Source organism: Microtus oregoni, unplaced genomic scaffold, assembly GCF_018167655.1.
Source record: "Microtus oregoni isolate MIOR12 unplaced genomic scaffold, Mior012 000110F_ref0000174, whole genome shotgun sequence".
Classification (NCBI taxonomy): Eukaryota; Metazoa; Chordata; class Mammalia; order Rodentia; family Cricetidae; genus Microtus; species Microtus oregoni.
Genome location: NW_024544728.1, coordinates 76,030 through 98,603, shown reverse-complemented (window position 1 = coordinate 98,603; position 22,574 = coordinate 76,030). Strand labels below are relative to the sequence as shown.

Below are 22,574 nucleotides of genomic sequence, written 5' to 3'. Positions count from 1 at the left end.
GTATTTGCAGACACTTATGCTCTCTAAGTTCGGAATCAGGTTCTAACTGGTCTGGGTTGTGAGGTTTCTGGGATGAGTTGTCAGAAGTATCATTGAGAATGTTCAAGAGTCTTCATTCACTTACCATATCAGAGATATAGTGTCTGCTAACCTGGGATCATGCCAACTCTGTTTCCCTTCCTTAAAATGACTATATTTGTAGGAGGATAAGCATCAGTGGTGGATATTCTTGGTTGAAAAGTTGACTATGTCAGGAATTAACAAAAATTCAAGGGGCTGGGTACATTAGTGATGGATTTTTTATTAATTAAATCATTTGAAGTGTGAAGATCCACTTTTAATCTAGATCTCTTGAAGTTGGAAGGTACGTGTTTAATCTGGGCTACACCTTCTGTTGCCAGCCAATATAAAGGACATAAAGAAAGTAAATTTCTTCTATTCACCTTCTTCTTCACTGTACAACCATCAGTACCTCCAGTTCCAAGGATCCAGTACCTTTTTCTGGATTCGTGTGGCGCCCGCACACATGGCATACACTCTCCCATATACACGTACATACACATAAATAAAGATGAATCTGAAAAAAACAGTAGACAGTATTTTTAGCAAATGGAATGCAATATCATATCAAAGGGTAAGGTGCAAGACCAAGAAATTTTTTTTTTTTTGGTTTTTCGAGACAGGGTTTCTCTGTAGCTTTGGTGCCTGTCCTGGAACTAGCTCTTGTAGACCAGGCTGGCCTCGAACTCCCAGAGATCTGCCTGCCTCTGCCTCCCGAGTGCTGGGATTAAAGGCATGTGCCACCACCACCCGGCTAAGAGATTTTTTTTTTTTATCATAGTTAGGTTCATGACAGTAACAGGCCCACTGCTTGATGCCAATTTTTTTTCTCCGTTACTTATCCTGTTGTTTTATTAACACATCCTATCAAACAGAATGTTAGAGGAAGAGGTCTTTTTGGTCTACAGTTCGATGGTACAGTAGTATGTCATGGCCTTTGTGAGAATCTTGGAGGCAGCTGGTCACGTTGCATCAGAAAAGGAGAAGCAGAGAATAGTGAATATTCATTCTCAATTTATACAGTCCAGAATTCCATCCTCATTCTCAATTTATACAGTCCAGAATTCCATCCAAGGGAAGGGCACCACCCATGTTTATTGTGGTTCTTTCCACCTCAATTACCAGCATCCAGAAATCCCGCATAAAATGCCCAGAGGCTGATCTTCTAGCTGGTTCTAGGCCTCGGCAAGTGGGTAATTGAACTTAACCATCACACCAGGAAAAGCCACACAATTACATTGGAACCTGAACAAGAACTAACAGAACGACAGTTGAGCTGGGGAGGAGGGGTAGCACATCCAGGAGATGGGTGATGAGACACACAATTGAGGCTGACATGACGGTGAAAATGAATTACCTACATGGGCAACCCCAATAAAGCTAACTTTCCCAATATATTTTGAGATAGTGTGTCCTCAAAGCCCACCTTCAATGACACACCTCTTCCAATGAGACACACTTCCCAATATCTCCCAAACAGTTCCAACAATCAGAAATCTAGTACTCCTTAATACAAATCTATGAGGGTCAAATGTCATTTCAAACACCACACCCATATCTTCTGGGGTTTCCCTTTGTTGATAAGTTCATCATCAGAAATCAATTGGGTAAAACATTGGTCTAGAGTCCTCTTTAATTACCTCTGTCTCCCAAGTGCTGGAATTAAAGGTGTGCACCACTACACCCAGTTCTGTGTTCGGTGGTCTTACTAGTCTTGGAAAGTCATCAACAAACTAATTAATAAAAAAATCATGATATTCATAACAGTGTATATATTACTCATTCACAAAAAACCACAACATGTCATTTGCATATCAAACAAATGGAACTGAAGATCATCAATTTAAGTAAAATAAACAGACTCAGAGAATCAAGCACCACATTTTCTCCAAAGTATAATTTGGGGAGAAAAGACAAGAAAAAGCAGACTTTGAGGGGAGAGGAATGGAGCAGGTAGAGAGAGGAAGACAGATAAGGATAGTGTAGGAGTGTAATACAATCAAAGAATATTGTATTCATGTGTGAAAGTATCATAATGGTACCTACTATTTTATAAAACTATGTATAAACTAAATAAATGAAAGGGCAATCTGAAAAGGTAAAAAGAAATAACACATTTCTAGTGCTTAGATATGAACAAAATGTACACAGATCAGAAGAAGAAAATCCAGTTGGGTGTAGGACCTTACACCTCTAATCCCAGCACTTGGAAGTCAGAGACAGGAGGATTGTAAATTTGGGACCACTCTGGTGAACCTGGCTCATCTAATTCACAGAGGTCTCACTGGCAGACTGGTGAAGCCATATCTGAAGGGAATGACAAAAGTCGTAAAACCCAGCCCATGTGCTTGACAAAGATCCAGAAAGGTTGAGTCACATGACGGCCACAGTACTACTTTTGGTTTGGATCCCTGTGTCACATACTTGAGGGACTTTTAATATTTGTACAATTTGGGGATATTGGATTGATGGGAAATTTCTTTTGAATCATTTATGACTTCTCCCAGGAGTACTGATTTTACAGTATGATTTCCCCAAGAAAATCCTGCGCATACTACCTCTCCCACTTTTAGGGAGATATTCTTATCTTCTCGGAGGTCTTTCTGACACCTTGGAGGTTGTGATGTACATAAAGAAGCCAGAGATCTCTTTATAAGTCATAAGATATTCTTGAAACATCTGTTCTGTACTTAGGAACAATATAATCAGAACAAAGTAAACTTTAGAAGTCAACAAGATTCCATGGGCTAGGGGAATTGGTTGGAGATCAGATTGCAAGTCTCTTCCCACTATAGACTCAGGCAGTTAGGTGACATAAACAGCAACAAAGTTAGATTACCTGAAGTTACCTCTGTCATCCACAGGGACTTATATTGATGGACAAAGAATGGCGCAGGAAGATAATAAAAGAATGAGGTATCAGGACCTCCCTTTCTTAGAAAAGATAGCTCATGCAAGGCCACTGTTATGTCATATGAGCAAGGAGGAAAAAAATGTCACATTAGACATAAAAAATAATCCTATAGAGATATATAATACAACATTGTATTAAGACAGAAATTCAATAATAAATACAGCAACATTAGCTGAGGATTTTTCTTGGGCACTCTGACCATCAAGAGTTAACAGTATACTGCTCAGGCTGGCTTGTAGATTTTCTCTCTGTCTAACATCCTTGAAGTCACAGAGCTGCCAGACTGAGAACAGGCAATCATATACTAAGATTCTTAAAATTTTGGTTATCTGGAGGCGAGATAACCCACCCCCAATGTTATGAGCAAGGAGAGCAGTCCACATTAGTCATCTAACATGTGGTGGCATGGACAGAGAAGAGGTGGCCATCTCCTACTCCAGGCCAATCAACCCCTGAGATAGGAGGAGGAGCTGGCCCTAGGGTCATAAGAGCAGGAGGGCAGTCCGTACTCCTCACCAGCTGCAGCACTCAGGAGAGTAGCACCCCTACCTTGCAGGGATAACACAATAGGGCTGGCCCTGATGGTGTAGGTGTGGAAGAGCTGACCGTCAGAGCATTAAAAGCAGAAAAACTGGTCTAAACCCACCAACATGGCTACAAGATGTGAATTAGCCAGGGAAATGATGGAGAGCTCTCCCTGGTAGTGAGGATAGGAGAGCACTGGTCTAAAGTGGACTGGAGTCACTGATGTTGGACGTTTTCTTCCTGTACATACACAGAAATACTAGCATTATTTTTTTTTCTGAAAGACAGTGGTATTTGCAGACATTTATGCTCTCTGGCTTCTAGTCAGGCTCAAACAGGTCTGGGGTGTGAAATTTGTGGGGTGAGTTGGCAGAAATATCATTGAGAGTGTTCAATTGTCTTTATTCACTTACCACATCAGAGATACAGGACATGCTAACCTGGGGACATGCTTACTTTGTTTCCCTTCCTTAAAATGGCTATATTTGTAGGAGGATGAGATCAGTGGTGGATACTCTTGGTTGAAAAGTTGACTATGTCAGTAATTAACTTAAACTCAAGTAGCTGGGTACACTAGTTAGGGATTTTTTTATTAAATCATTTGAAACATGAATATCCACATTTAATCTAGATCTTTTCAAATTAAAAGATACATGTTTAATCTGGACCACACCTTCTGCTGCCAGCCCATATAAAGGACATGAAGAAAGTAAATTTCTTCTATTCACCTTCTTGTTCTCATTGGCAGGTCTATACCTGCTCTGGCATTAGAGCCTACTTCTTCAGGATTTTAGTGTATAAAGAAGACCAGCTGACACATCTAGCTGATTTCTTGGACCTTCCATTGGTAGACAGCTATTGTTGAACTAGCTGGACAACAGCTTATAGGCCTTTCTAACAATCCTATATAAACATGAATATTTGGAGAATTTCATCAAGGACAAGTGATCTGCTTACATATTTAATCCAAAGGTTTGTATGTTACAAGCCAAGACACCCTTGGATTGACAGCAACCACTATGTCTGTTTACCTTGAACCTGAACTTAGGAAGTGAGGGGATGGAGAAGGAAAATTTAGTTGAAAAACTTAAAGAACGGAAGCACAATTCTTAGTTAAGGGAGCCACCTTAGGGTTGGCAAGAGACTTGAACCTAGAGTGGCTCCCAGGAGCCCAAGGCGATGTCCCCAGTTAGTTCCTTGGGCAGCTGAGGATAGAGAACCTGAAATGACCCTATCCTATAGCAATACTCACGAATATCTTGCATATCACCATAGAATCTTCATCTGGTGATGGATGGAGATAGAGACAGAGACCTGCCCTGGAGCACTGGACTGAGCTCCCAAGGTCCCAATGAGGAGCAGAAGGAGGGAGAACATGAGCAAAGAAGTCGGGACCACGAGGGGTGCACCCACCCACTGAGACAGTGGAGCTGATCTATTGGGAGCTCACCAAGGCCAGCTGGACTGTGACTGAAAAAGCATGGGATAAAACCGGACTCTCTGAACATGGAGAATAATGAGGGTTGATGAGAAGCCAAGGACAATGGCACGGGGTTTTGATCCTACTTAATGTGCTGGCTTTGTGGGAACCTAGCGAGTTTGGATGTTCACCTTCCTAGATATGGACAGAGGGGGGAGGACCTTGGACTTTCCACAGGGCAGGGAACCCTGACTGCTCTTTGGACTAGAAAGGGAGGGGGAGAGGAATAGGGGTAGGGGAGAAGGGTGGGAGGAGGGGGAGGGAAATGGGAGGCTGGGAGGAGGCAGAAACTTGTTTTTTTTCCTTTTCTCAATAAAATAAAAATAAAAAAAATAATAAAAAAGAAAAACTTAAAGAAATCCTAGTATTATAGTTAAGAGATACTCATACTCGAATTGAATTCAGAGAAATGTCAGAATATGACAGCTTATCCATAGAAAAACTATCATCTGTCCAGTGGTAATGCAAATTGACAGTGTTCTTAAGAGGAATTAATAATTACTCAGAGGAGTGTCTACCATTTCCATTTTGAGTCACTGAGTGGTGCTTTAAAGACTTATATTAAGAAACACTCGGGAAAATAGAAAAATATATACCTGTGGGGGTGGGTTTGACATTAAGGGGTACAATCTTTTAAAATTTCACTTTATATCAAATCAGATATGTGTATTGTGGGGAATAAAGTATGGCTATGTGAGTGCAAGGGCAGTCAGAAGCATTGGAGATCCCTGGAGCTGGAATTAGAGGCAGTTGTGCGCCACCCGAGATGGGTGCCAGTACCATGTCAGAGCAGTACATGCTCTTAACCACTGAGTCATTTCTGTAGCACAGGCATAAAATGTTGAGAATGTCAGTTCCGTGTCTGAGTGAGATGTCTCCATAGAAGAATGAAGAGGCAGGTGGATCTGTTTATGAGAGATAGAGAGGTTGATCTCTGAATCTGTCGCTCCTAGTTTGGATGGCACTAAATTTCTACTGTAGTAACTCACCATGTGTAAGATGTGACAGGCCTGGGCAATATAATAGAATTAATTACGATGCCCTCCTTAGTTTAAATAATCCACTCAGAAACCACAAGTGCCCCCCTGTAAAGCACTACATCACCCCTGTGTTTCCACAGTATGCTGACATATGCTAACATTGTACATCTTTGTAAGTCGTTCTTTACAATCGCTTATGCCTAGAATCAGGTCATCAGCTTTGTCTCCTACTGGCCAGTGAGGTGAGGGCCAGTGTCTCTTCTGTAACTCTTCATTACCTTGCAATGTAACCCAAAGAGTGTTAGCTGTGGCCATTGCATTTTTTTGGATCTGTGGTCAGAATTGCAGTGTCAAACAGCTAATGAAGCTTTTGTGTGTCCTGAGGTCAGATGCCCTTTTATAAACAACTGATGACATTTAAATCCCTCAAAAATGCTAATGAGGCAACTAAGCCAGTATGCCATTCTGAAATGTAAGCCTAAGTCAGGCAATTAGTTCTCTATTGAAAACACTACAGGGCTACAGAGGTTGTAGCTGGTTCTGTTTCCAGCTGTTAGGGATAAACATGCAACACTGAATTTGTCCTGCAAATAAAAAGCATTTCAAATAACTGACATCTGTAGCAAACAATAAAATGAGATTAGTGTAAAGGGTATATGCATCTTTATTTTCCATCAGTTAAGTGAGGCTTAAATCAGACTTAAAAGATGAGAATCATTTTCTACACACGTCATTGACCTGAAACGGCTTCTACTTTTTAATATATTTTACAAAACTTTTAGTATTTTATTTAAATTCAAACTTGACTTGTGTGTGTGTGTGTGTGTGTGTGTGTGTGCGCGCGCGCGCGCGCGTGTGCGCGTGTGTGTACACTCAACTGTGCAAGTACATGTGGAGGCTGGAGGTGTCAATGTATAGTGTCTTCCTCTATCACTCTCCACCTTATTTTTAAAGACAGGGTCTATCATTGATCCTATTACCATTGATGGGTAGAAGACTGCACAGTGATCCCACCTCACCACCCTAGGCTTTAGTGTGTGTGGCAATCCCAAGCAAGTGCTTCACCACTGAGCCATCCCTCAACCCTCAATATTTCACTTTATGAGATAAATGGTCCTACAGTGGACACAAATGTCTGTAATCCAAACATAAATATATTATACAAATAATAAAATTTTATATACATATTAAAATTTTATTGAAAAGAAACAAAGTGTAAGACTGGGGGTGTAGTTCAGGTTTTTAGAGTTTAGAAAGTTCTGGATTTAACTATTATGAACAAACCACACCTGTGATGCCAGCACGGGGAGCTAGAGATGAAACAAACCAAACCTTAAGTTCATCATCTGTTCCATTGCAATACAAGGCCAGCCTGACTGAATAAGAGCATGTTGAAAAAAATACAAAACATGGTGGTGAATGAGCTGTGGTCGGGAGGAAGGATGGTGAGTTGGTGAGAAAGGGAAAGATGGGAGAAGAGACGGTGAGGGATCTACATGGAGCAGGGAGGCTCACCCAAACTTCCCCTCTATGGCTTCCACTTCTTCCCACATTCCGTGTGTGCATCGTTGATGACTATCAAGAAGCATAGAGAAGCACTTTTAGTTTCCCATTCACGGCAGTGACGGGAAATGCAGTTCTCCTTTTATTTTGGCTGAGAGTTTTTTTGGGAGTCACGCATTCCTTCTGCTGTCAGAACAGCTTTCATTGTCCATAACAACTGTGAGCAGACAAGGTCTGACGCAGTCTGCGAGAAAACAACAGTAACAACAAAACACCAACAAAATCCACCTAAATGACAACCCTGGGAATGAGCTCCAAAGTCTCTGTTGAACCCAAGTCACAATCCCCAGAGAGACCACCAGGACCCAGTCAAGTCCAGAATGCAAAAGCAAGGTTTATTCAGCGTGCTATTCAGCCAAGTTGGGGTCTCCTCCCCTACTCGACACAGCACAGTAGGGAGGAGAGCCCCCTCATCATTTGGGGTTGACATTATATAGACAAAAACCACAAGCCAGATTTATTTTGGGTCAACGGAGTTAGTCTTACATAACAGCTGGTGTGTCTTATCTCTAATAAGCCCCCTCCCCAAAGTGGTTATGTCTAGCAGGCACCCTCTCCCCAAAGCCCTCCCTGAAGTAGTCGACTTTTCTGCTACCTGATAGACCACAGAGCTAGGTATTAACTGGTGGCCCGCTGCCAGGATGCCAGGAACACTTTGTGGTCTGCACTTTGAGCTCAGCATCTAAGTTAGACATCCTGTTTACAACCAGCCCTAGACGTCTTGCATTTGAAACCAGTACCCTCATCAGCTACTAAGCAAGCAAAAAGTTCCTTAAAGCCACGTGAGAGCAACATCTCTTTCCTCGATTACATTGAGGGAGACATAGTTTTGTTGGGCCATCAGCTGTATTGCCCCCAATCTTTGCTTCATGAACTGTACTAATCTATTTATAATGCAGGGCCCAAACGGTAACAGCAGCAGGAGAATTATTATGGGTCCCATTAATCCAGTTACTAATGTAGTTAGCCAAGGGGAAGATGGAAACCAGGACTCAAACCAACCCTGGGAAGCTTCATGCTCCTTTTTTTCACTTTGCTAATCCTTCTCTGATTTTCCTCGTATTATCCTGAATTGCACCTGTGTGTTCTCGGAAAAAACAAAATTCTTCTTTTAGTGCCATACAGAGACCTCCTTGTTGAAGGAATAAAAGTTCTAATTCCCTTCTGATTTGTAGGACTACCTCAGCCAGCAAGCTAAGGGACACTTGCAAGCAAGGAATAGACGGTTCTGCTCTTTGGAGATCTAGGTCCAGACTTATTCTCAGGGCTGAATATTGGCTGCACAGTGCCTATTCCAGCAGCTATCCCAGTTTCCACTGAGGCACTGAAGTTAATATTTCCCTCATGGACCTTGTCATTTCTTTTTTTAAAAAAATATTTATTTACTTATTTATTGTGTATACAGTATACAATATTCTGTCTGTGTGTATGTCTGCAGACCAGAAGAGGGCAGCAGACCTCATTACAGATGGTTGTGAGCCACCGGAACTCATGACCTTTGGAAGAGCAGGCAATGCTCTTAACCACTGAGCCATCTCATCAGCCCAGGCCTTGTCATTTCTGATCCTGCTATTTGGCCCAACATTTCTTCATGGGTCTGATATATAAGTCTGCGGAATAGACATACCTAGACACAGTATCCGGCTGTTTGGTTAAGAACCGTGGCAAGATACATGGGGCCTGTGGAGCAGGCCCACCAAGTGTCCTCATGGGGAATTATATAACTGTGGGAGTCCTGGCCTGGAACAGGATCAGTTTTCTTGTAAAAATGTTGGTGAGACAATGGGATTGACCCTATGCATTGTCCTCTGCCCTTTATTTGACTAAGAGTGAGGCTGCCCCCAGATCGCCATAGACATGCAGAGTTACTTGTGTGGCTTGAATAGCTCCCCCAACTGAAATCCCCTAAAGGAAGGGAGGGGATATGCCGTGACATAGCCAGCAAACTTTAGTAACATTGGGGTTGGTTGAATTAAGAAACAGGATTGTTGTAGGACCTTTAACATGGAGTTTTTGATATCTAATGAGGACTGAGAGGTTGGGAGAAGGTCAGTGGAAGCACGGGGGTGAGGTCTGTGCTTCTTATCCTGTCTGGTTGTGGCAATCTGCTTCCTATGGGTTCTTTGCACCGATTACTGGAAATTCTTAATAATAGCATTTGGTCCTATAGCCACTGGTGGACTTGCTGTCTGAGGTTCTGATTCATCTAGCCAGATGGCAAAAAGAACTTCTGGGTCTGTCCCCTTGCCAAACCATCTTATTTGGAGAGCATCCACATCTCCAGCTATAGCTGCCTTTCCAGACAGCAGCCTCTTTACCTTCTTTGGTGAATTGGATCTTGCTGGGGCTACAAGTGGGGTAAATGCAGAGATCAATGATAGCAGCAGTGTTGGGGTTTTGCCAGGCACAATAGGGCCATTTTTCCCGGCTTACCTTGATGTAGTCCCCTGTAGTTTCTAGGTGACAGTACAAGTGCCCTGTGGAGTCACAGCTCGAAGTCTGATATAGTAATCGTGGCCCCCCAACCCCCACAAGCATTAAGCCTCCCCTTTATATGATATTCTGGGCAGATAAGAAATAAGGGCCCATAATCACTCAGTTGTATGTGTTGGGTATATATGTTGCAAGAGTCAAGAGTTATATCTAGAAACCAAGTCCCTGGAGGTGCTGTCTTTGATGTCCTGTAGCAGACCTTGTCAGTGGCCGCATCATAGAGTGTCCAAGTGAGGTTCATAGGCTGATGAGGATTTGCATCCTCTAAAAGCACGTGGCTCCCCACCAGTGTCCAGGGCAGGAGCAAAGTCGACAGTAGAAGGATTGTCATTGCAGTGAAATTTTAATCGCGAATGGATGCTAAGATCTGGGTAAGATTACCTGGTCTCCTCTACCTGCAACTGGTGGAAGTGGGTGTGGTGAAGCCAGGAAGCAAATCTGTCTACTTTGATTGAGGTGAAAGTCATGAGAATTACTACAAATTAGAGTAATTGCCTTTCCAGTGCGGCTCAAGACTGCAATATTGATGTGGCCGGATCAGAACCCAGTCTCTGGGTTGGAAGCTATGGGGCTTAGGGGGGTAAGCAGTAGAGTAAATCTCTTTTAGTCTTGGCAAGATCTCCACCCTAATTTGGGAGAGTGCTTTCAAGCTTTGTGGTTAGCCCTGCGCCCTAGCTATACATCCTGTTTTCAACCAGCCCTAATGCCTTGCATTTAAACACAGTGCCTTAATTAGCTATTAAGCAAGCAAAAATTCCTTAAAATTTTTCATGTCCTTACAATAACTCAACATCCAATGTCTAGAATCCACTCACAATCTTCTATTGTGCTCCAAAGAGATCAGGTCCCTTCTCAGGCATCACTCTCTGCAGCATTGATAGGACTGGCTCCACCCCACTGCTGCTACTGTCCTTCCTGGTCATCCCATGGTCTGATATCTCCAAAAAGGATGGAGTCCCTTGATACAATGAGGCTGCCTCCAATAGCTACACCAGGACTCTCTTCATGGTGCCAATCAAGCTTCCACTTCTCTCCATGAGCCCTTCTATCCTGGGGCTTCACTAATACTGAGGCTGCCTCTTCTCCAATCGCCTATCTGGGCCTCTCACAGTGATAAACCACAGCTGCTCTCCATGACCCCTTCATGCCTTCAAACCACCTGAGAGACTCTTAGACGTTACCAGGTTAGGCTGCTAGTAAGATATGAGACTTTGATGGGCTCTGGAACACAGTTCCTATGCACCGACTCTGAGGAACCACCTCTCCTAAGTGTCTTTGCTTAAGTGGTGTTGGCCTCTTTTTAATCACTGCTAATTTCTTAGCTCCAGTTGACCAGCATCTCTTGTCCCAGTAAAGCAAAGACTGACTCCACTGTCTCTGTTCTTGTTAATTACAGCTAATTCTTTAGTCCCAGCTCACCATACTCAGATCTCATCTTTGGTCTTGAAGTGAATCACAAACTCCCTCTGGAACTTCACAAGTTAGGCCTCCACTGTTTGCTTCACTCTCAACATTCTTATCTTCCATGCTACCAAAGAAAACATCATCAAGTTTTAAACTCGTAATGGATTTCTAGACCAAAGTTCCAAGGTCTTTTCACACTCTTTCTCAAAACAACATGGCAGATCCTGTTACCATGTTATTTTAAGGTTTCTATATCTGTGATGAAACACAATGACCAAAAGATAAGCTGGAGGGGAAAGGGTTTATTTGGCTAACACTTCCATATCTCTGTTTGCCATCAAAGGAAGCCAGGACTTGAACTAAACGGGGAAGCAAAATTGGAAACAGTTGTTGATGAAGAGACCATGGATACTCCTTACTGGTTGCTCCCCATGTCTTGTTCTACCTGCTTCCTTTTAGTCCCCAAAACCACCAACCCAAGGCAGGCACCATCCATAAAAGGCTACTCCCTCCCCCATCGATCACTAATATATACAATGTTGTACAGGGTGCCTACAGCTCACTCTTAGGAAGGAAATTTTCTTTTTTGGAGGTTCCCTCCTATCAGATGACTATGATTTGTGTCAATTTGATACAAAAACAAGTTGATACACGGGGGTCAAGAGAAAATAAATTCTAATGGGTCATGGAAGAACTTCTAACCTTATCAGTGTGCTGATCCTCGAACTCCTCACACTGGCTAAACCTTAGGCTAAAATGCACCTTTGTTATTACAGAGATTTCTACTTCCTTCAATTGTGAAATCAATGAGAAAAAAATAAACGCTAGTTTAGTTTCATTTTCCTGTTCTTAAAATGCAGGCAATTCAGAAAAAAAAAAAAACTGGACTCCACCTCCTATGTGATTGGCTAGCACACTCTGAAGGTGGGACAAAAGTCAAGACAAAGGAGCTACCCAACTTTCTTGTTTCTGCTGCAAACACTCCAGCACAGCTGAGGGTTGTTCCTGTCCTGAGCAGTGAGAGCATCCCCTGGACACAGGATTTTCTGGTAAGTAGGAATTCAGATCTGACTTCTCACCCTCCTCTGTCTCTTCCTAGGGAGCCTGTGAGTAACAAGACATTTAGAGAGGAATCCTCAGAGCTGGGATTCTCTGTTTAAAAGCTACAGGTCTGTAATTGGAGGCAGGCAGGACTGACTTAAAGATGTTCAAGTTTAGATAGACCTAAAGCAAATGACCAAGTTATTTAAAATTTAACCATTTGCTTTAGATTTGGGCTTTTTTGTTTGTTATATGAAAATGAGCCTTTTGGTATATATGTGTTGTGAATTATAACTAGAGAATATATGAAAATTGTTGTGTCAATCTTGTTATTGCCCAGTATTCTTTTCTGTCCCTTTCTACCCGGTTCTGGATATTTGTTTTACACGACAGTGGAAGCTAGACTTGGGTGAAGGATAGCCTCTGTAAGATGTTTCTGCTTACTTGCTGGGGAACAATTCTAGGATAGTTTTTGTTTGAAAAATATTTGTACAACGAAATCATGCATCTCTGTTGCGTTTTTATCATCTTCACCAACTATTTCTCTCTCTTTTCCATTCTTATTCTCTCTTGGATCTTTCCTCTATCTATTATTCTCCCTATGTTTTCTTGTCTTTTTTTTTAATACTCCACTGATTTTAATCAGGATCATTTGTTTGTTCTGTTGTAAGGTTATTTACTTGATCATTTGCTACTTTCTAGTGGTCTATATCTGAAGAAAAATGACTCTCTCTCCCCCTACAAATCTCTAATCCTAACATAAGGATAAGGCTTCATGTGCCCCTGATCTCATTCATACTGAAATGAGAACAAGATAAATCTTATGTGTGTCTCCTGTAGGTAACCCCAGAGGCCATGTCATATTTAGAAGACATTATTTTATGTCACTCCCCCATCTCCAGCCTCTGGCTCTTCTGCGATGTTTTCTGAACTTGGTGAGGGTGGGAGATTGATAAAGATGTCACTGTTTTATCTAAGAATGAACACTCAACCATTACATATTCTCACCAGGTTTGACCAGTTAGGAGACTGTGCATTAAAATACTACTCAATGCAAAAAATGGGAAATGAGCAAAAACAACAAAACGCTTGTCTGTGCAAGGCCGAGAGCATCACTAATCTCTGGTATAGTCCAAAATGTTTAGAAGGAAATCTTCCCATTTAGAAAAACAGCAGCAGTAGATGCTGAGGGACATTTTTAATGAGGGAATCCTCTTTAACTTCTTGGTTTTGATTGTGAAGTTGGGGCATTAATGAAGAAATGCATCCTTTTGTCCTGATTAATATTTCACGGCACTATCTTTTGTTGTGGTCATGTTCTGTGCAAGACATTTAATGCAAATTTTTCTTGTTTATTTTCTTTTTCTTCTTCAGTAGTTTTTTGTGAATTTTGTATAATGCATTATATTTGTTTTTATAATATTTATGTATTCATTCTCTGTGTCCTCATACACCAGGTCTAGGTGCTCACATGCTAGAGTATGCTTGTGGAGGTCAAAAGACAAGGTGTGAAAGTCAGTTCTGTCTGCTATGTGAGTCTTGGGATTAAAACTCAGATCATCTTTCATAGAAACAAGTACCCTTTCCTGCTCAATCATTTAGCTGGCCTGAAATAGTTTTAGAGTGTACATAAGTAGACCAAGGCATGGGGACCAAAAGGATGGGAGGCTTTTGTAAAAAGATCCCAGCAACTTTTGTCTTAGGAACTTTCCCCCAGACTAAATGCAGAGGATCCAGGATCATGATTGCCCTGATAGATGCAACTACTTTCATTTTCATCCAGGTCCACTCAGCTTTTATGAGTGGCCAAATTTATTACCAAATAGTTAATTTCAGTCTATATCAGAATACCTTAAATCTGACATTACTTCCATCTCCCACTTCACCACCCTCAACCCTCACTGCCTCCAATAGGTTTAGTGAGGCTGCCTGAGAGTTAAAGCTGGATGTCTGTCCAGCTTGACAGACAAGTAACAAAACCCAGAGGGGACCCTGGCATTTTAGCAACAGTCACCTAGCCAAAAGGCCAGGAGCTGAGCAGCACCCAACCACCCTGTAGAGACATCACTTTTCTAAGTGTGGGGAAGAGGGTCTGGCTCTGTGGCTGTTGTGGACCATGCTCTGCTGTGCTTCTAGTAGTGCTGGGTCTGAGGGCCTGGCACTGCCAGCAGTCAGGCCTTCAGCAGGAAACAGGAACAGTTACCACCTTAAGGAAACATAAAGTTTAGAAATTTATACAAAAAATGTGCATACCAATTTAGGTATTGAAACATCTAATCCCATAAATGTGTATAAAAATGTATTATGTACTAGCCATGAACTGCTATTGGACACAATGTTTTGTGACTTATCACAACCTTTATCTTATGGTTCTGATGAATGTTATTTTAATTAAAGTCTACTTTTGTAAATGTTGCCCAAAGAAAATCAGTATCTTAAGAGAACTTTGTTGATATAAATAAGATTAATTTTAGATTTGTGTCTGTGTAGTGAGGTTTGGCTTTAGGAATTTTAATAGCCTTTAACTAAAGTTGACTCAGTCATACCCATATAATTTTTTTTAATATTCAGCCATCCTCTGACTTAAACAAAACCAATTAAAACTCATTTCCTTCACCATTTCTAAAAGATATATTTCAGGATATGTATAACCTTTCAAATATTTGTATCCTACTTATTGGAAGATGCTTTACTTTTTTAAAATATTGTGAGACAAGATGTTATAAATAAACAACTTTTAGATGGAAATGGTATTTGTTGCCCTGACAAACTGGGAGGGATGTTAAATGATTGATTTTCATAGGGTCCTAAGCTTAATCAGGCCAATTTGTCAGAACCTGCCCTAGGAACTGTTACCATAAACGAAGCTATGTCCCACAATGCAACAGTCATTGCTCTAAAAAGGGACAGAGAACAGAACACACAGATTCCTTAAACTAGAGACTACACAGCTATGGAAAGTACAAATTATCTAATCAGTAAAACAAAACCCAGATCCCAAACTTTCCCCCTGGGATGCACGTCTATACGATGAGAAACTCTATCTCTATACTATTAGGAAAACCTGGGATTCTAGAAGCACACTGGGGAAGACTGTTGCTTGAGTAGGAGATTTGTTAAAAGGGTTGTGAATGCCATGGATAGACAGGCAGAGAACAGCATGACACAGCCAGGCAGAGGCTCTGAGATCAGGCCCATGTGGCAGAACAGGGAATCCTTTCTTATGGGTCTGTGCCATGTGATTGATGAGAAGCCTACAGTGCATGCTTGCAGTCAAGGACTCTATGCGCGGTGGAGCAAGATACTAGGGATAAAAGTGGTGTGAGGTATGGAAACCAAACCACTATCATTTCTGAAATGATCACCAACAAACCTAGGGTTGCTTTACAAAATAAGGTGCCCCTGGTTAACACTTCAGATAGCTAGAAATTTTGAAGAGTTGACTCAAGGGTCCTCCAACACTGGCCGGATGGAAAAAACATCTGAAGAATCAGAAAGGCCACAAAGCTTTCTCAGAACCATCGGGCTATACAAGAGTTGGAATCCAGGACCCTGAGATGTCTACCTTCCCGGCTTTATCTCTGGCAGTGGAGAAGGGTCTGTACTGATACAGGCCACTTTAGATTAACCAACAATAGAAATTCATTGCATTTAATCCATATAATAGTGAGGTTACACCAAAATAAACAGGCAAAATATAACACATTGGAAAAATACTTATTACCTAAGTTAGGCACAGCAGGCATGGAGCTATTTCCAAAGTGATGCTTTAACTCAATGCCTAGCAAAAAAAAAAAAGCATAGCAATTTTATTCATGTGGCCCATATATAGGGGTAGACCAGCTTTTAAGGAAGCCCATTTAGAATTACATTCCCTGAGCATGCTCATTTTAAAGGGATGGACAAAAATCCCTCTCAGAATTGCCAGGTTTCACAATATCATCTTAGCTGACAATAAATAAAAGGATAGTTTGAAGGAACTGAATATGGGAAGAAATCTGACCAAGAAGGTACCTGCCCTGCTTAGTCAATAACAGATTGATACATGTTCTTGTCCTACCTGAGCATCCACACATGGAGGCTAATCTCACATGGCTATATAGCATTCAGAGTACCCAAATATTTCTATAGGAAGGCCAGTAGCTTTACCTGTTTTCAATCTCATGATATCTTCTTGTGTCCAGAGTTTACAAGAATCCAAGGAATAGAGAGAGTCTAATGGTACCTGAAGTTTGATAGCCCTCTTTGCTCATGGCCTCTGTGACCTGGTTTCCCAGACTCTGTGAACTAGGGAATGATGCATAAAAATCTACCAGTAGATCTCAATGCTGTAGGACTGAGTTATACATGTCCATCTACACCTGTTGTTCCTACAGTAACTGACCTAGTGCTGCCAGATCACCCTATCCCACAGGGCCATCTATGATGTCAAGCTTATAAAAATAACACAAGAGCTAATACAGATTGGCAAATTCAAGTTTCAGGAGTTGCTGTGATCTATATCAACTCAGCCTCCTGGCTGCTCTTTCTCATGTTTCCTAAATATGTTGTCCATGTTCATTTGTAATGCAGCAGGTGCCCTGCTTGTACTATCTATGTGGACCAAGCATCCATTGGGATGGGTGATGTGCCTAACAGGATTTTGTCTGGCTTGGCTTCTTATTCAATTATTCAGGGAGGCCAAGTCTCTTCTAAAGAATTTGGTCCTAGGACAAATCTGTGTGGCAATGGTGACTGGACTGGCTAACACTACACCCCATATAAATATGCATTATATTTTGCAAAGTCTCCCAGTTCACTTTGGAAAGAACTTGTCCATTGGCCTTCAATCCAACTCTTTATTGGAAGAGTGTTATATATTAGAGATCAGGAAGGTTCATGAATAAATCTTAAAAATAAGAGACTTTGGCAAAAGAGCAAATTGAGAAAATAAACATGCCGAGCAGATAAGTAAGGGACTGCGTGACAACCAGAGGCTTGAAAGTGTGAGGAACATTACCGGATCTAAGAAGACAAATAAGAAAAAATATTTTTCTTAAAAATACCATGAGGACTGAAAAGTTCACAAAGGCCAAATAGCATAGATAATAATGAATAATAGAAGCAATCAGTCATTCCAACCAACAGGGAGGCCATGAAAATACAGCTGATTTATTCTGGAATGGAAAATGTGAGGGGTCTCTGGTCATGTACTCTACATGACTCAGAGGCACAGAGCAGACTGAATGTTAAGATGGATCTGCAAAGACACAAAGGAGACTAAAACATTAAAGTCTCATGTGATGGTTTTAGATCCTGCAGAAAGAATGGCCCTACTGTGTCACTTATTGGTGAACTCTAGAGAAGCCAAACTCGTAGAGGTGGAAGGCAGGGTGATGGGCAAAGCTGTGGGAGAGGGAAATAGGATGATGTTGGTCAAAGGACACAAAGTCTCAGATGTATAAAATGAACACGGTGGGAGATCGGATGTAGTACTGCAATCATCAAGGATGGTATGTGGCAATATACATGAAATTTGATAAAAAATGATCTTAAATTTCATAAACATCCTCCTGACTCTTCCTTCTTTCCTTCAGTGCATTAGTTGCTCACAGTCATGGGTCAGCGGTTCTCTTCACCTAAGGATGAGCGCCACCAAGAATTGGCCTCCACCTTTAACGAATATTTTAAGAAGTTTAAGGTAGAAGACAAAATCATTCCTCAAGAAACCTTAGCTTCAATTGAGTTAAACTTGTCAAAAGGAAACATTCAGGTGGCAAACTCTTCTATCACTAATGCATTAAAAGAAATTGATGGCACCCCACTCAATGTTGCTGTGACAGGAGAGTCTGGAGCAGGGAAGTCCAGCTTCATCAATGTCCTGAGGGGGGTTGGGCATGAAGATATAGATGCAGCTGAAACTGGTGTGGTAGAAACTACCATGGAGAGGCATCCCTACACACACCCCAAGATTCCCAATGTGGTTTTTTGGGACCTGCCTGGGATTGGAACCACAAATTTCCCACCCAAAGATTATCTGAAGAAAATGAAATTCAACGAGTATGATTTCTTCATCATTCTTTCTGCCACACGCTTTATGAAAAATGATATAGACCTTGCCAAAGCAATCCGCAGGATGAAGAAGGATTTCTACTTCGTGAGAACCAAGGTGGATTCTGACTTGAAAAATGAGAAGGAATTCAAACCACAAACCTTTGACAAAGAAAAGGTCCTGACGAAGATCCGCAGCAGTTGTGTGAGGACCTTTCAGGAGCATAACATTGAGAAACCGCCCATCTTCTTGATCTCTAATAAAATCTCATCTGACTATGATTTCCAAATCCTGATGGACCAGGTGGTGAATACTCTCCCTGTATACAAACGTCACAATTTTATGCTCTCCTTGCCAAGTATTACAGATGCGGCCATTGAAAGAAAGCGGCAGTTTCTGGAGCAGAGCATTTGGCTCACAGCGTTAGCGACTGCCCTACTCAACATGGTCCCTTCACTGATCGTCTTAACGGGCAACGATGTGGAGAATCTTAGGTACAGCATGAACATCTATCGAGCTGTCTTTGGAGTGGATGATGCATCCTTGCAGAGTTTGGCTAAGGACTGGCAAGTGTCAGTGGATCAGCTCAAGGCAAAGATGAAATCTCCTCATGTATTTGAAACTACAAAGGAAGAAACAATACAAGAAAGACTTTCAAGACTTTATGAAGAGTTCCATTTGGCTAAAAGGGATGTATTTGCTAAGAATGTTTATGTTAAAAAATTGTTTTACCTAAAATATTATTTCCTTGATATAGTGACAGATGATGCTAATGCTCTTCTCAGAGAGATATGTGTAAAAAATAACTTGGTTTCTGATTAGGCTGAAATCTCGTAGCTGTCAAAAATCAGAATCAATGACAGAAAAATTGGACACTGATATTGCAAAACAACATACTGGGTTCTTCGGACCATACAGAATTTATCCATACTTACTGATCATATATCCACATTAGCTGTAGCAAGGGGATCAGATGTGTGTAAATAATCTAGTGCTAAAACTATCTACTCGCTTTGAATAAACCCTCAGATCTAGTCATTGCACTTTTATACAACTTTATTTCATATAAGTCAACATCCACTTTTAGGTTTAACATTGTGATGGGTGGTTTGATCGACAGACTCTAGAATCACATGAGAGATGAACCTATGGACTTGTATTTGGGAAACTATTTGCTTACATTAATTGAGGTGAGAAGCACTGCCCACTGTGGGTGGCCCCATTCCCTAGCTACTGATCCCTGACTGAAAGCCGCAGAACGAGTAATTGTACTTTTATACAAATTTATTTCATATCAATCAACACCTGCTTTTAGGTTTAACTTTGTGATGGGTGGTTTAATTGACAGACTCTGGAATCACATGAGAGGTAAACCTCTGACCTTGCTTTTGCAAAAGATTTTGCATAAGTTAATTGAGGTGAGAAGCGCTGCCCACTGTGGGTGGCCCCATTCCCTCGCTGCTGATCCCTGACTGTGTATATGGAAAGGTAGGCTAACATAGAACACCTGCACTCATGCATTGCTCTCTGCTTTCTTACTGTGGGTGGAGGGGGACTAGTTGCCCCCAGCTGCTGCTGCAACTCCTCTATAACCTTGAGTTTCACACCTGTGTCCTCTCTTCATAGTAATACCACAGGAAAAGCCATAACTGGGCTGGAGAGATGGATCAATTGTCTTGCAAGTCTGTAGACATGAGTTCAGACCCACAGAGCCCACATAAAGCCATCTATGCACTTGAAATCCATACACTCCTGTGGAGAGACAGGAGGCAGAGACAGAGAATCCTGAAAACTGTGGGGTCAACTAACCTGCCACATGCAGCTGTTAAAAAGGAGACCCTGACACAAGCAAATGGAAGGTAAAAACCAGAATCCAGTGAGCTCTGCATATATGCCATGTCATGGTAATCACACATGCAAATGCACTCACACAAAAAGATTTTCCTTAAAAGTAAGGAGGAAAGTGTGGGGTGGTAACTCAGTGGTATAATATGCACATGCATGTGACCTCAGGTTAAATCCCTAGCACTCCAGAAACAGGGTAAATGGTGACGTGGAAAGATGGCTCAGAGGTTAAGAATCTTTGCTGCTCTTGCAGAGCACCTGGGTTCAGTCCAAATGGAACGCACATATTAGCACACAGTAGCCGGTAATTCCTGTTCCAGGGGATCTGATATCCTCCCTGACAGCCATTGGACCAGGAACACATGTGCTTAATAGATATGCTTGCAAGACAAATATTCATACATATAATTAAAGAAAAATGTAAGAGATATATGTTTGAACAAGAGGGCAAGAGAGAAAGAAGCAATAACCATACAGATCATAAAAGTCTTAATAATAACAGAAATTCTAAAAATCGTATTTAGTCAGAATCCTTGAGAAAATACTAAAGAAGCTCTCTAATTCTGTACCAGAACCAGTGAAGATGAAGGGATTTCCCTACTTTATATTCATAGGCTTTTGAATGTTGTAGTTACTAAATGACTGATTTACTCCATATCAATACCAAAAGCTATTTAATAAACTCTTTCTTTTAAAAAAAAGACATTAACTGTTACTTGATATTCCCAAGAACCCATAGTAACTTCACAGTGACTGTCTATTACTATGATTGGTAATACTCTATTACTAATGCATTTCTATTGTTGGCTTGTTATCTCATTTCAAACTCCCTGGCATACATTTGGTCATCCTTGAAATAAAATGTAGATAAACAGTACATCTGTTAGTAAGACTGAAGGAGAGACACAGAGGAAAGAGAAAAATTATTTATGGTGGGGAACAGTTTTTTAAAGCAGCTATATTCCTATAGACTAGGTGGATTAAACATTGAGATTTTGTTCTCACACTTCCATTGACTTATGTCTGAGATTCAGGTGCCTGTGTGGCCAGACCCCAGTAAAAGCATTCTTCCTGGTAAGACCTCACATGGCCTCCTATGGTGCGTCTATCCAGAGAATGGTTCCCTTCTTGCTTCTTCTTGTGACCCTATTGTTGTGCTTCATGTTCATGACCTAGTCTACATATAGATGCCTCCCAAAGCCTTTCTTCCTAGCATGAACCCACTGAGGGCTTGGGCTACTAAATGTATGATTCAGGGGCAAAATAATCAGTCTATAACAGGTTATGCAAATTATGCTGGTGTTTCTGTTGCTTTCTTAATAGAAGCTATGCCAGACACCTACACCAAATACTACAACATATTTTTACCATAAACTGAGATGCAGACTTGCAAAAAGATGGCCCGTGAGAAACACTAGACAACCCCTTATCCACTTAAGAAATAAAACCAAAAAAAGAAACAGATGGTGGTTGCTGAGAATATTTGTAAATTGCTGTAATATAGTGTACTTTGAAGAGAATTATGGAAAATGGAGGCTCCAGGAGGTCAGGTAGAAAAGGGAACAAAGCACCTTGCATAGAGTGCTCTTGATTCCCAGCCTGGGCTTATTTGAATGTGGCAAGTCCTCTTACAATTCGGAAATTGTACATAGTAGACCCTAGATTTTTCCATAATAGCACCACTGAGTCATGGATTCTGCTGAAAGGCAATACTGCAGCCATCAACGGTTTTGATTTCCACAAAGAGTTGCAATAGAATACACACTATTGCACTGTTCCCCATGGGTACCTCTATGTACATAGCTCTCTTCCCTATGTAAGCTATTGGTGCATGGTGCATCGTAAGACCAAATCTAACCATTCCTCACCCCAACTTTCATGTATGATTCACGCTCAAAGGCCACTTGAGTGGCTCTATCACAGTACAACAAATTATATGTACCTCTTTGGCTTTTAGAATGCCCTCATTCTGTGTGACCTGCTACAGATCAGGTTCTCACAGTCATCAGTTATATTTTGTAGAGACACCATTGTAATCTAAACAGAACCAAAGCCTATGCAGCCTCTAACATAATGCCCAACTTCTTCAGGGGAATATTTTCCAGATTAATTCTCTTACCCCATTGATAAGACACTGACACGTCAGATGTACCAAAGAGGATAAAGATGTATAAGAATGAAAGGCAAATTGATGCCACAAAGATAACACAAAATCTTCTGTCAGTGGACACTGCAAAG

The 22,574-nt window shown here is 41.3% G+C and overlaps 1 protein-coding gene across 1 annotated transcript; it reads left to right on the top strand.

Moving 5' to 3' along the window:
- Positions 1–18,056: 18,056 nt before the first annotated feature.
- Positions 18,057–21,057, top strand: LOC121443634 (interferon-inducible GTPase 1-like). The gene has a single exon (XM_041645459.1). It carries the CDS (start codon positions 18,057–18,059, stop codon positions 19,311–19,313), a length of 1,257 nt encoding a protein of 418 aa, XP_041501393.1. The 3' UTR covers positions 19,314–21,057.
- The last annotated feature ends 1,517 nt before the right edge of the window (positions 21,058–22,574 follow it).

Excerpts from the sequence above, each read along its gene's own strand:
- LOC121443634 (XM_041645459.1), top strand. The coding sequence starts at position 18,057 with ATGGGTCAGCGGTTCTCTTCACCTAAGGATGAGCGCCACCAAGAATTG.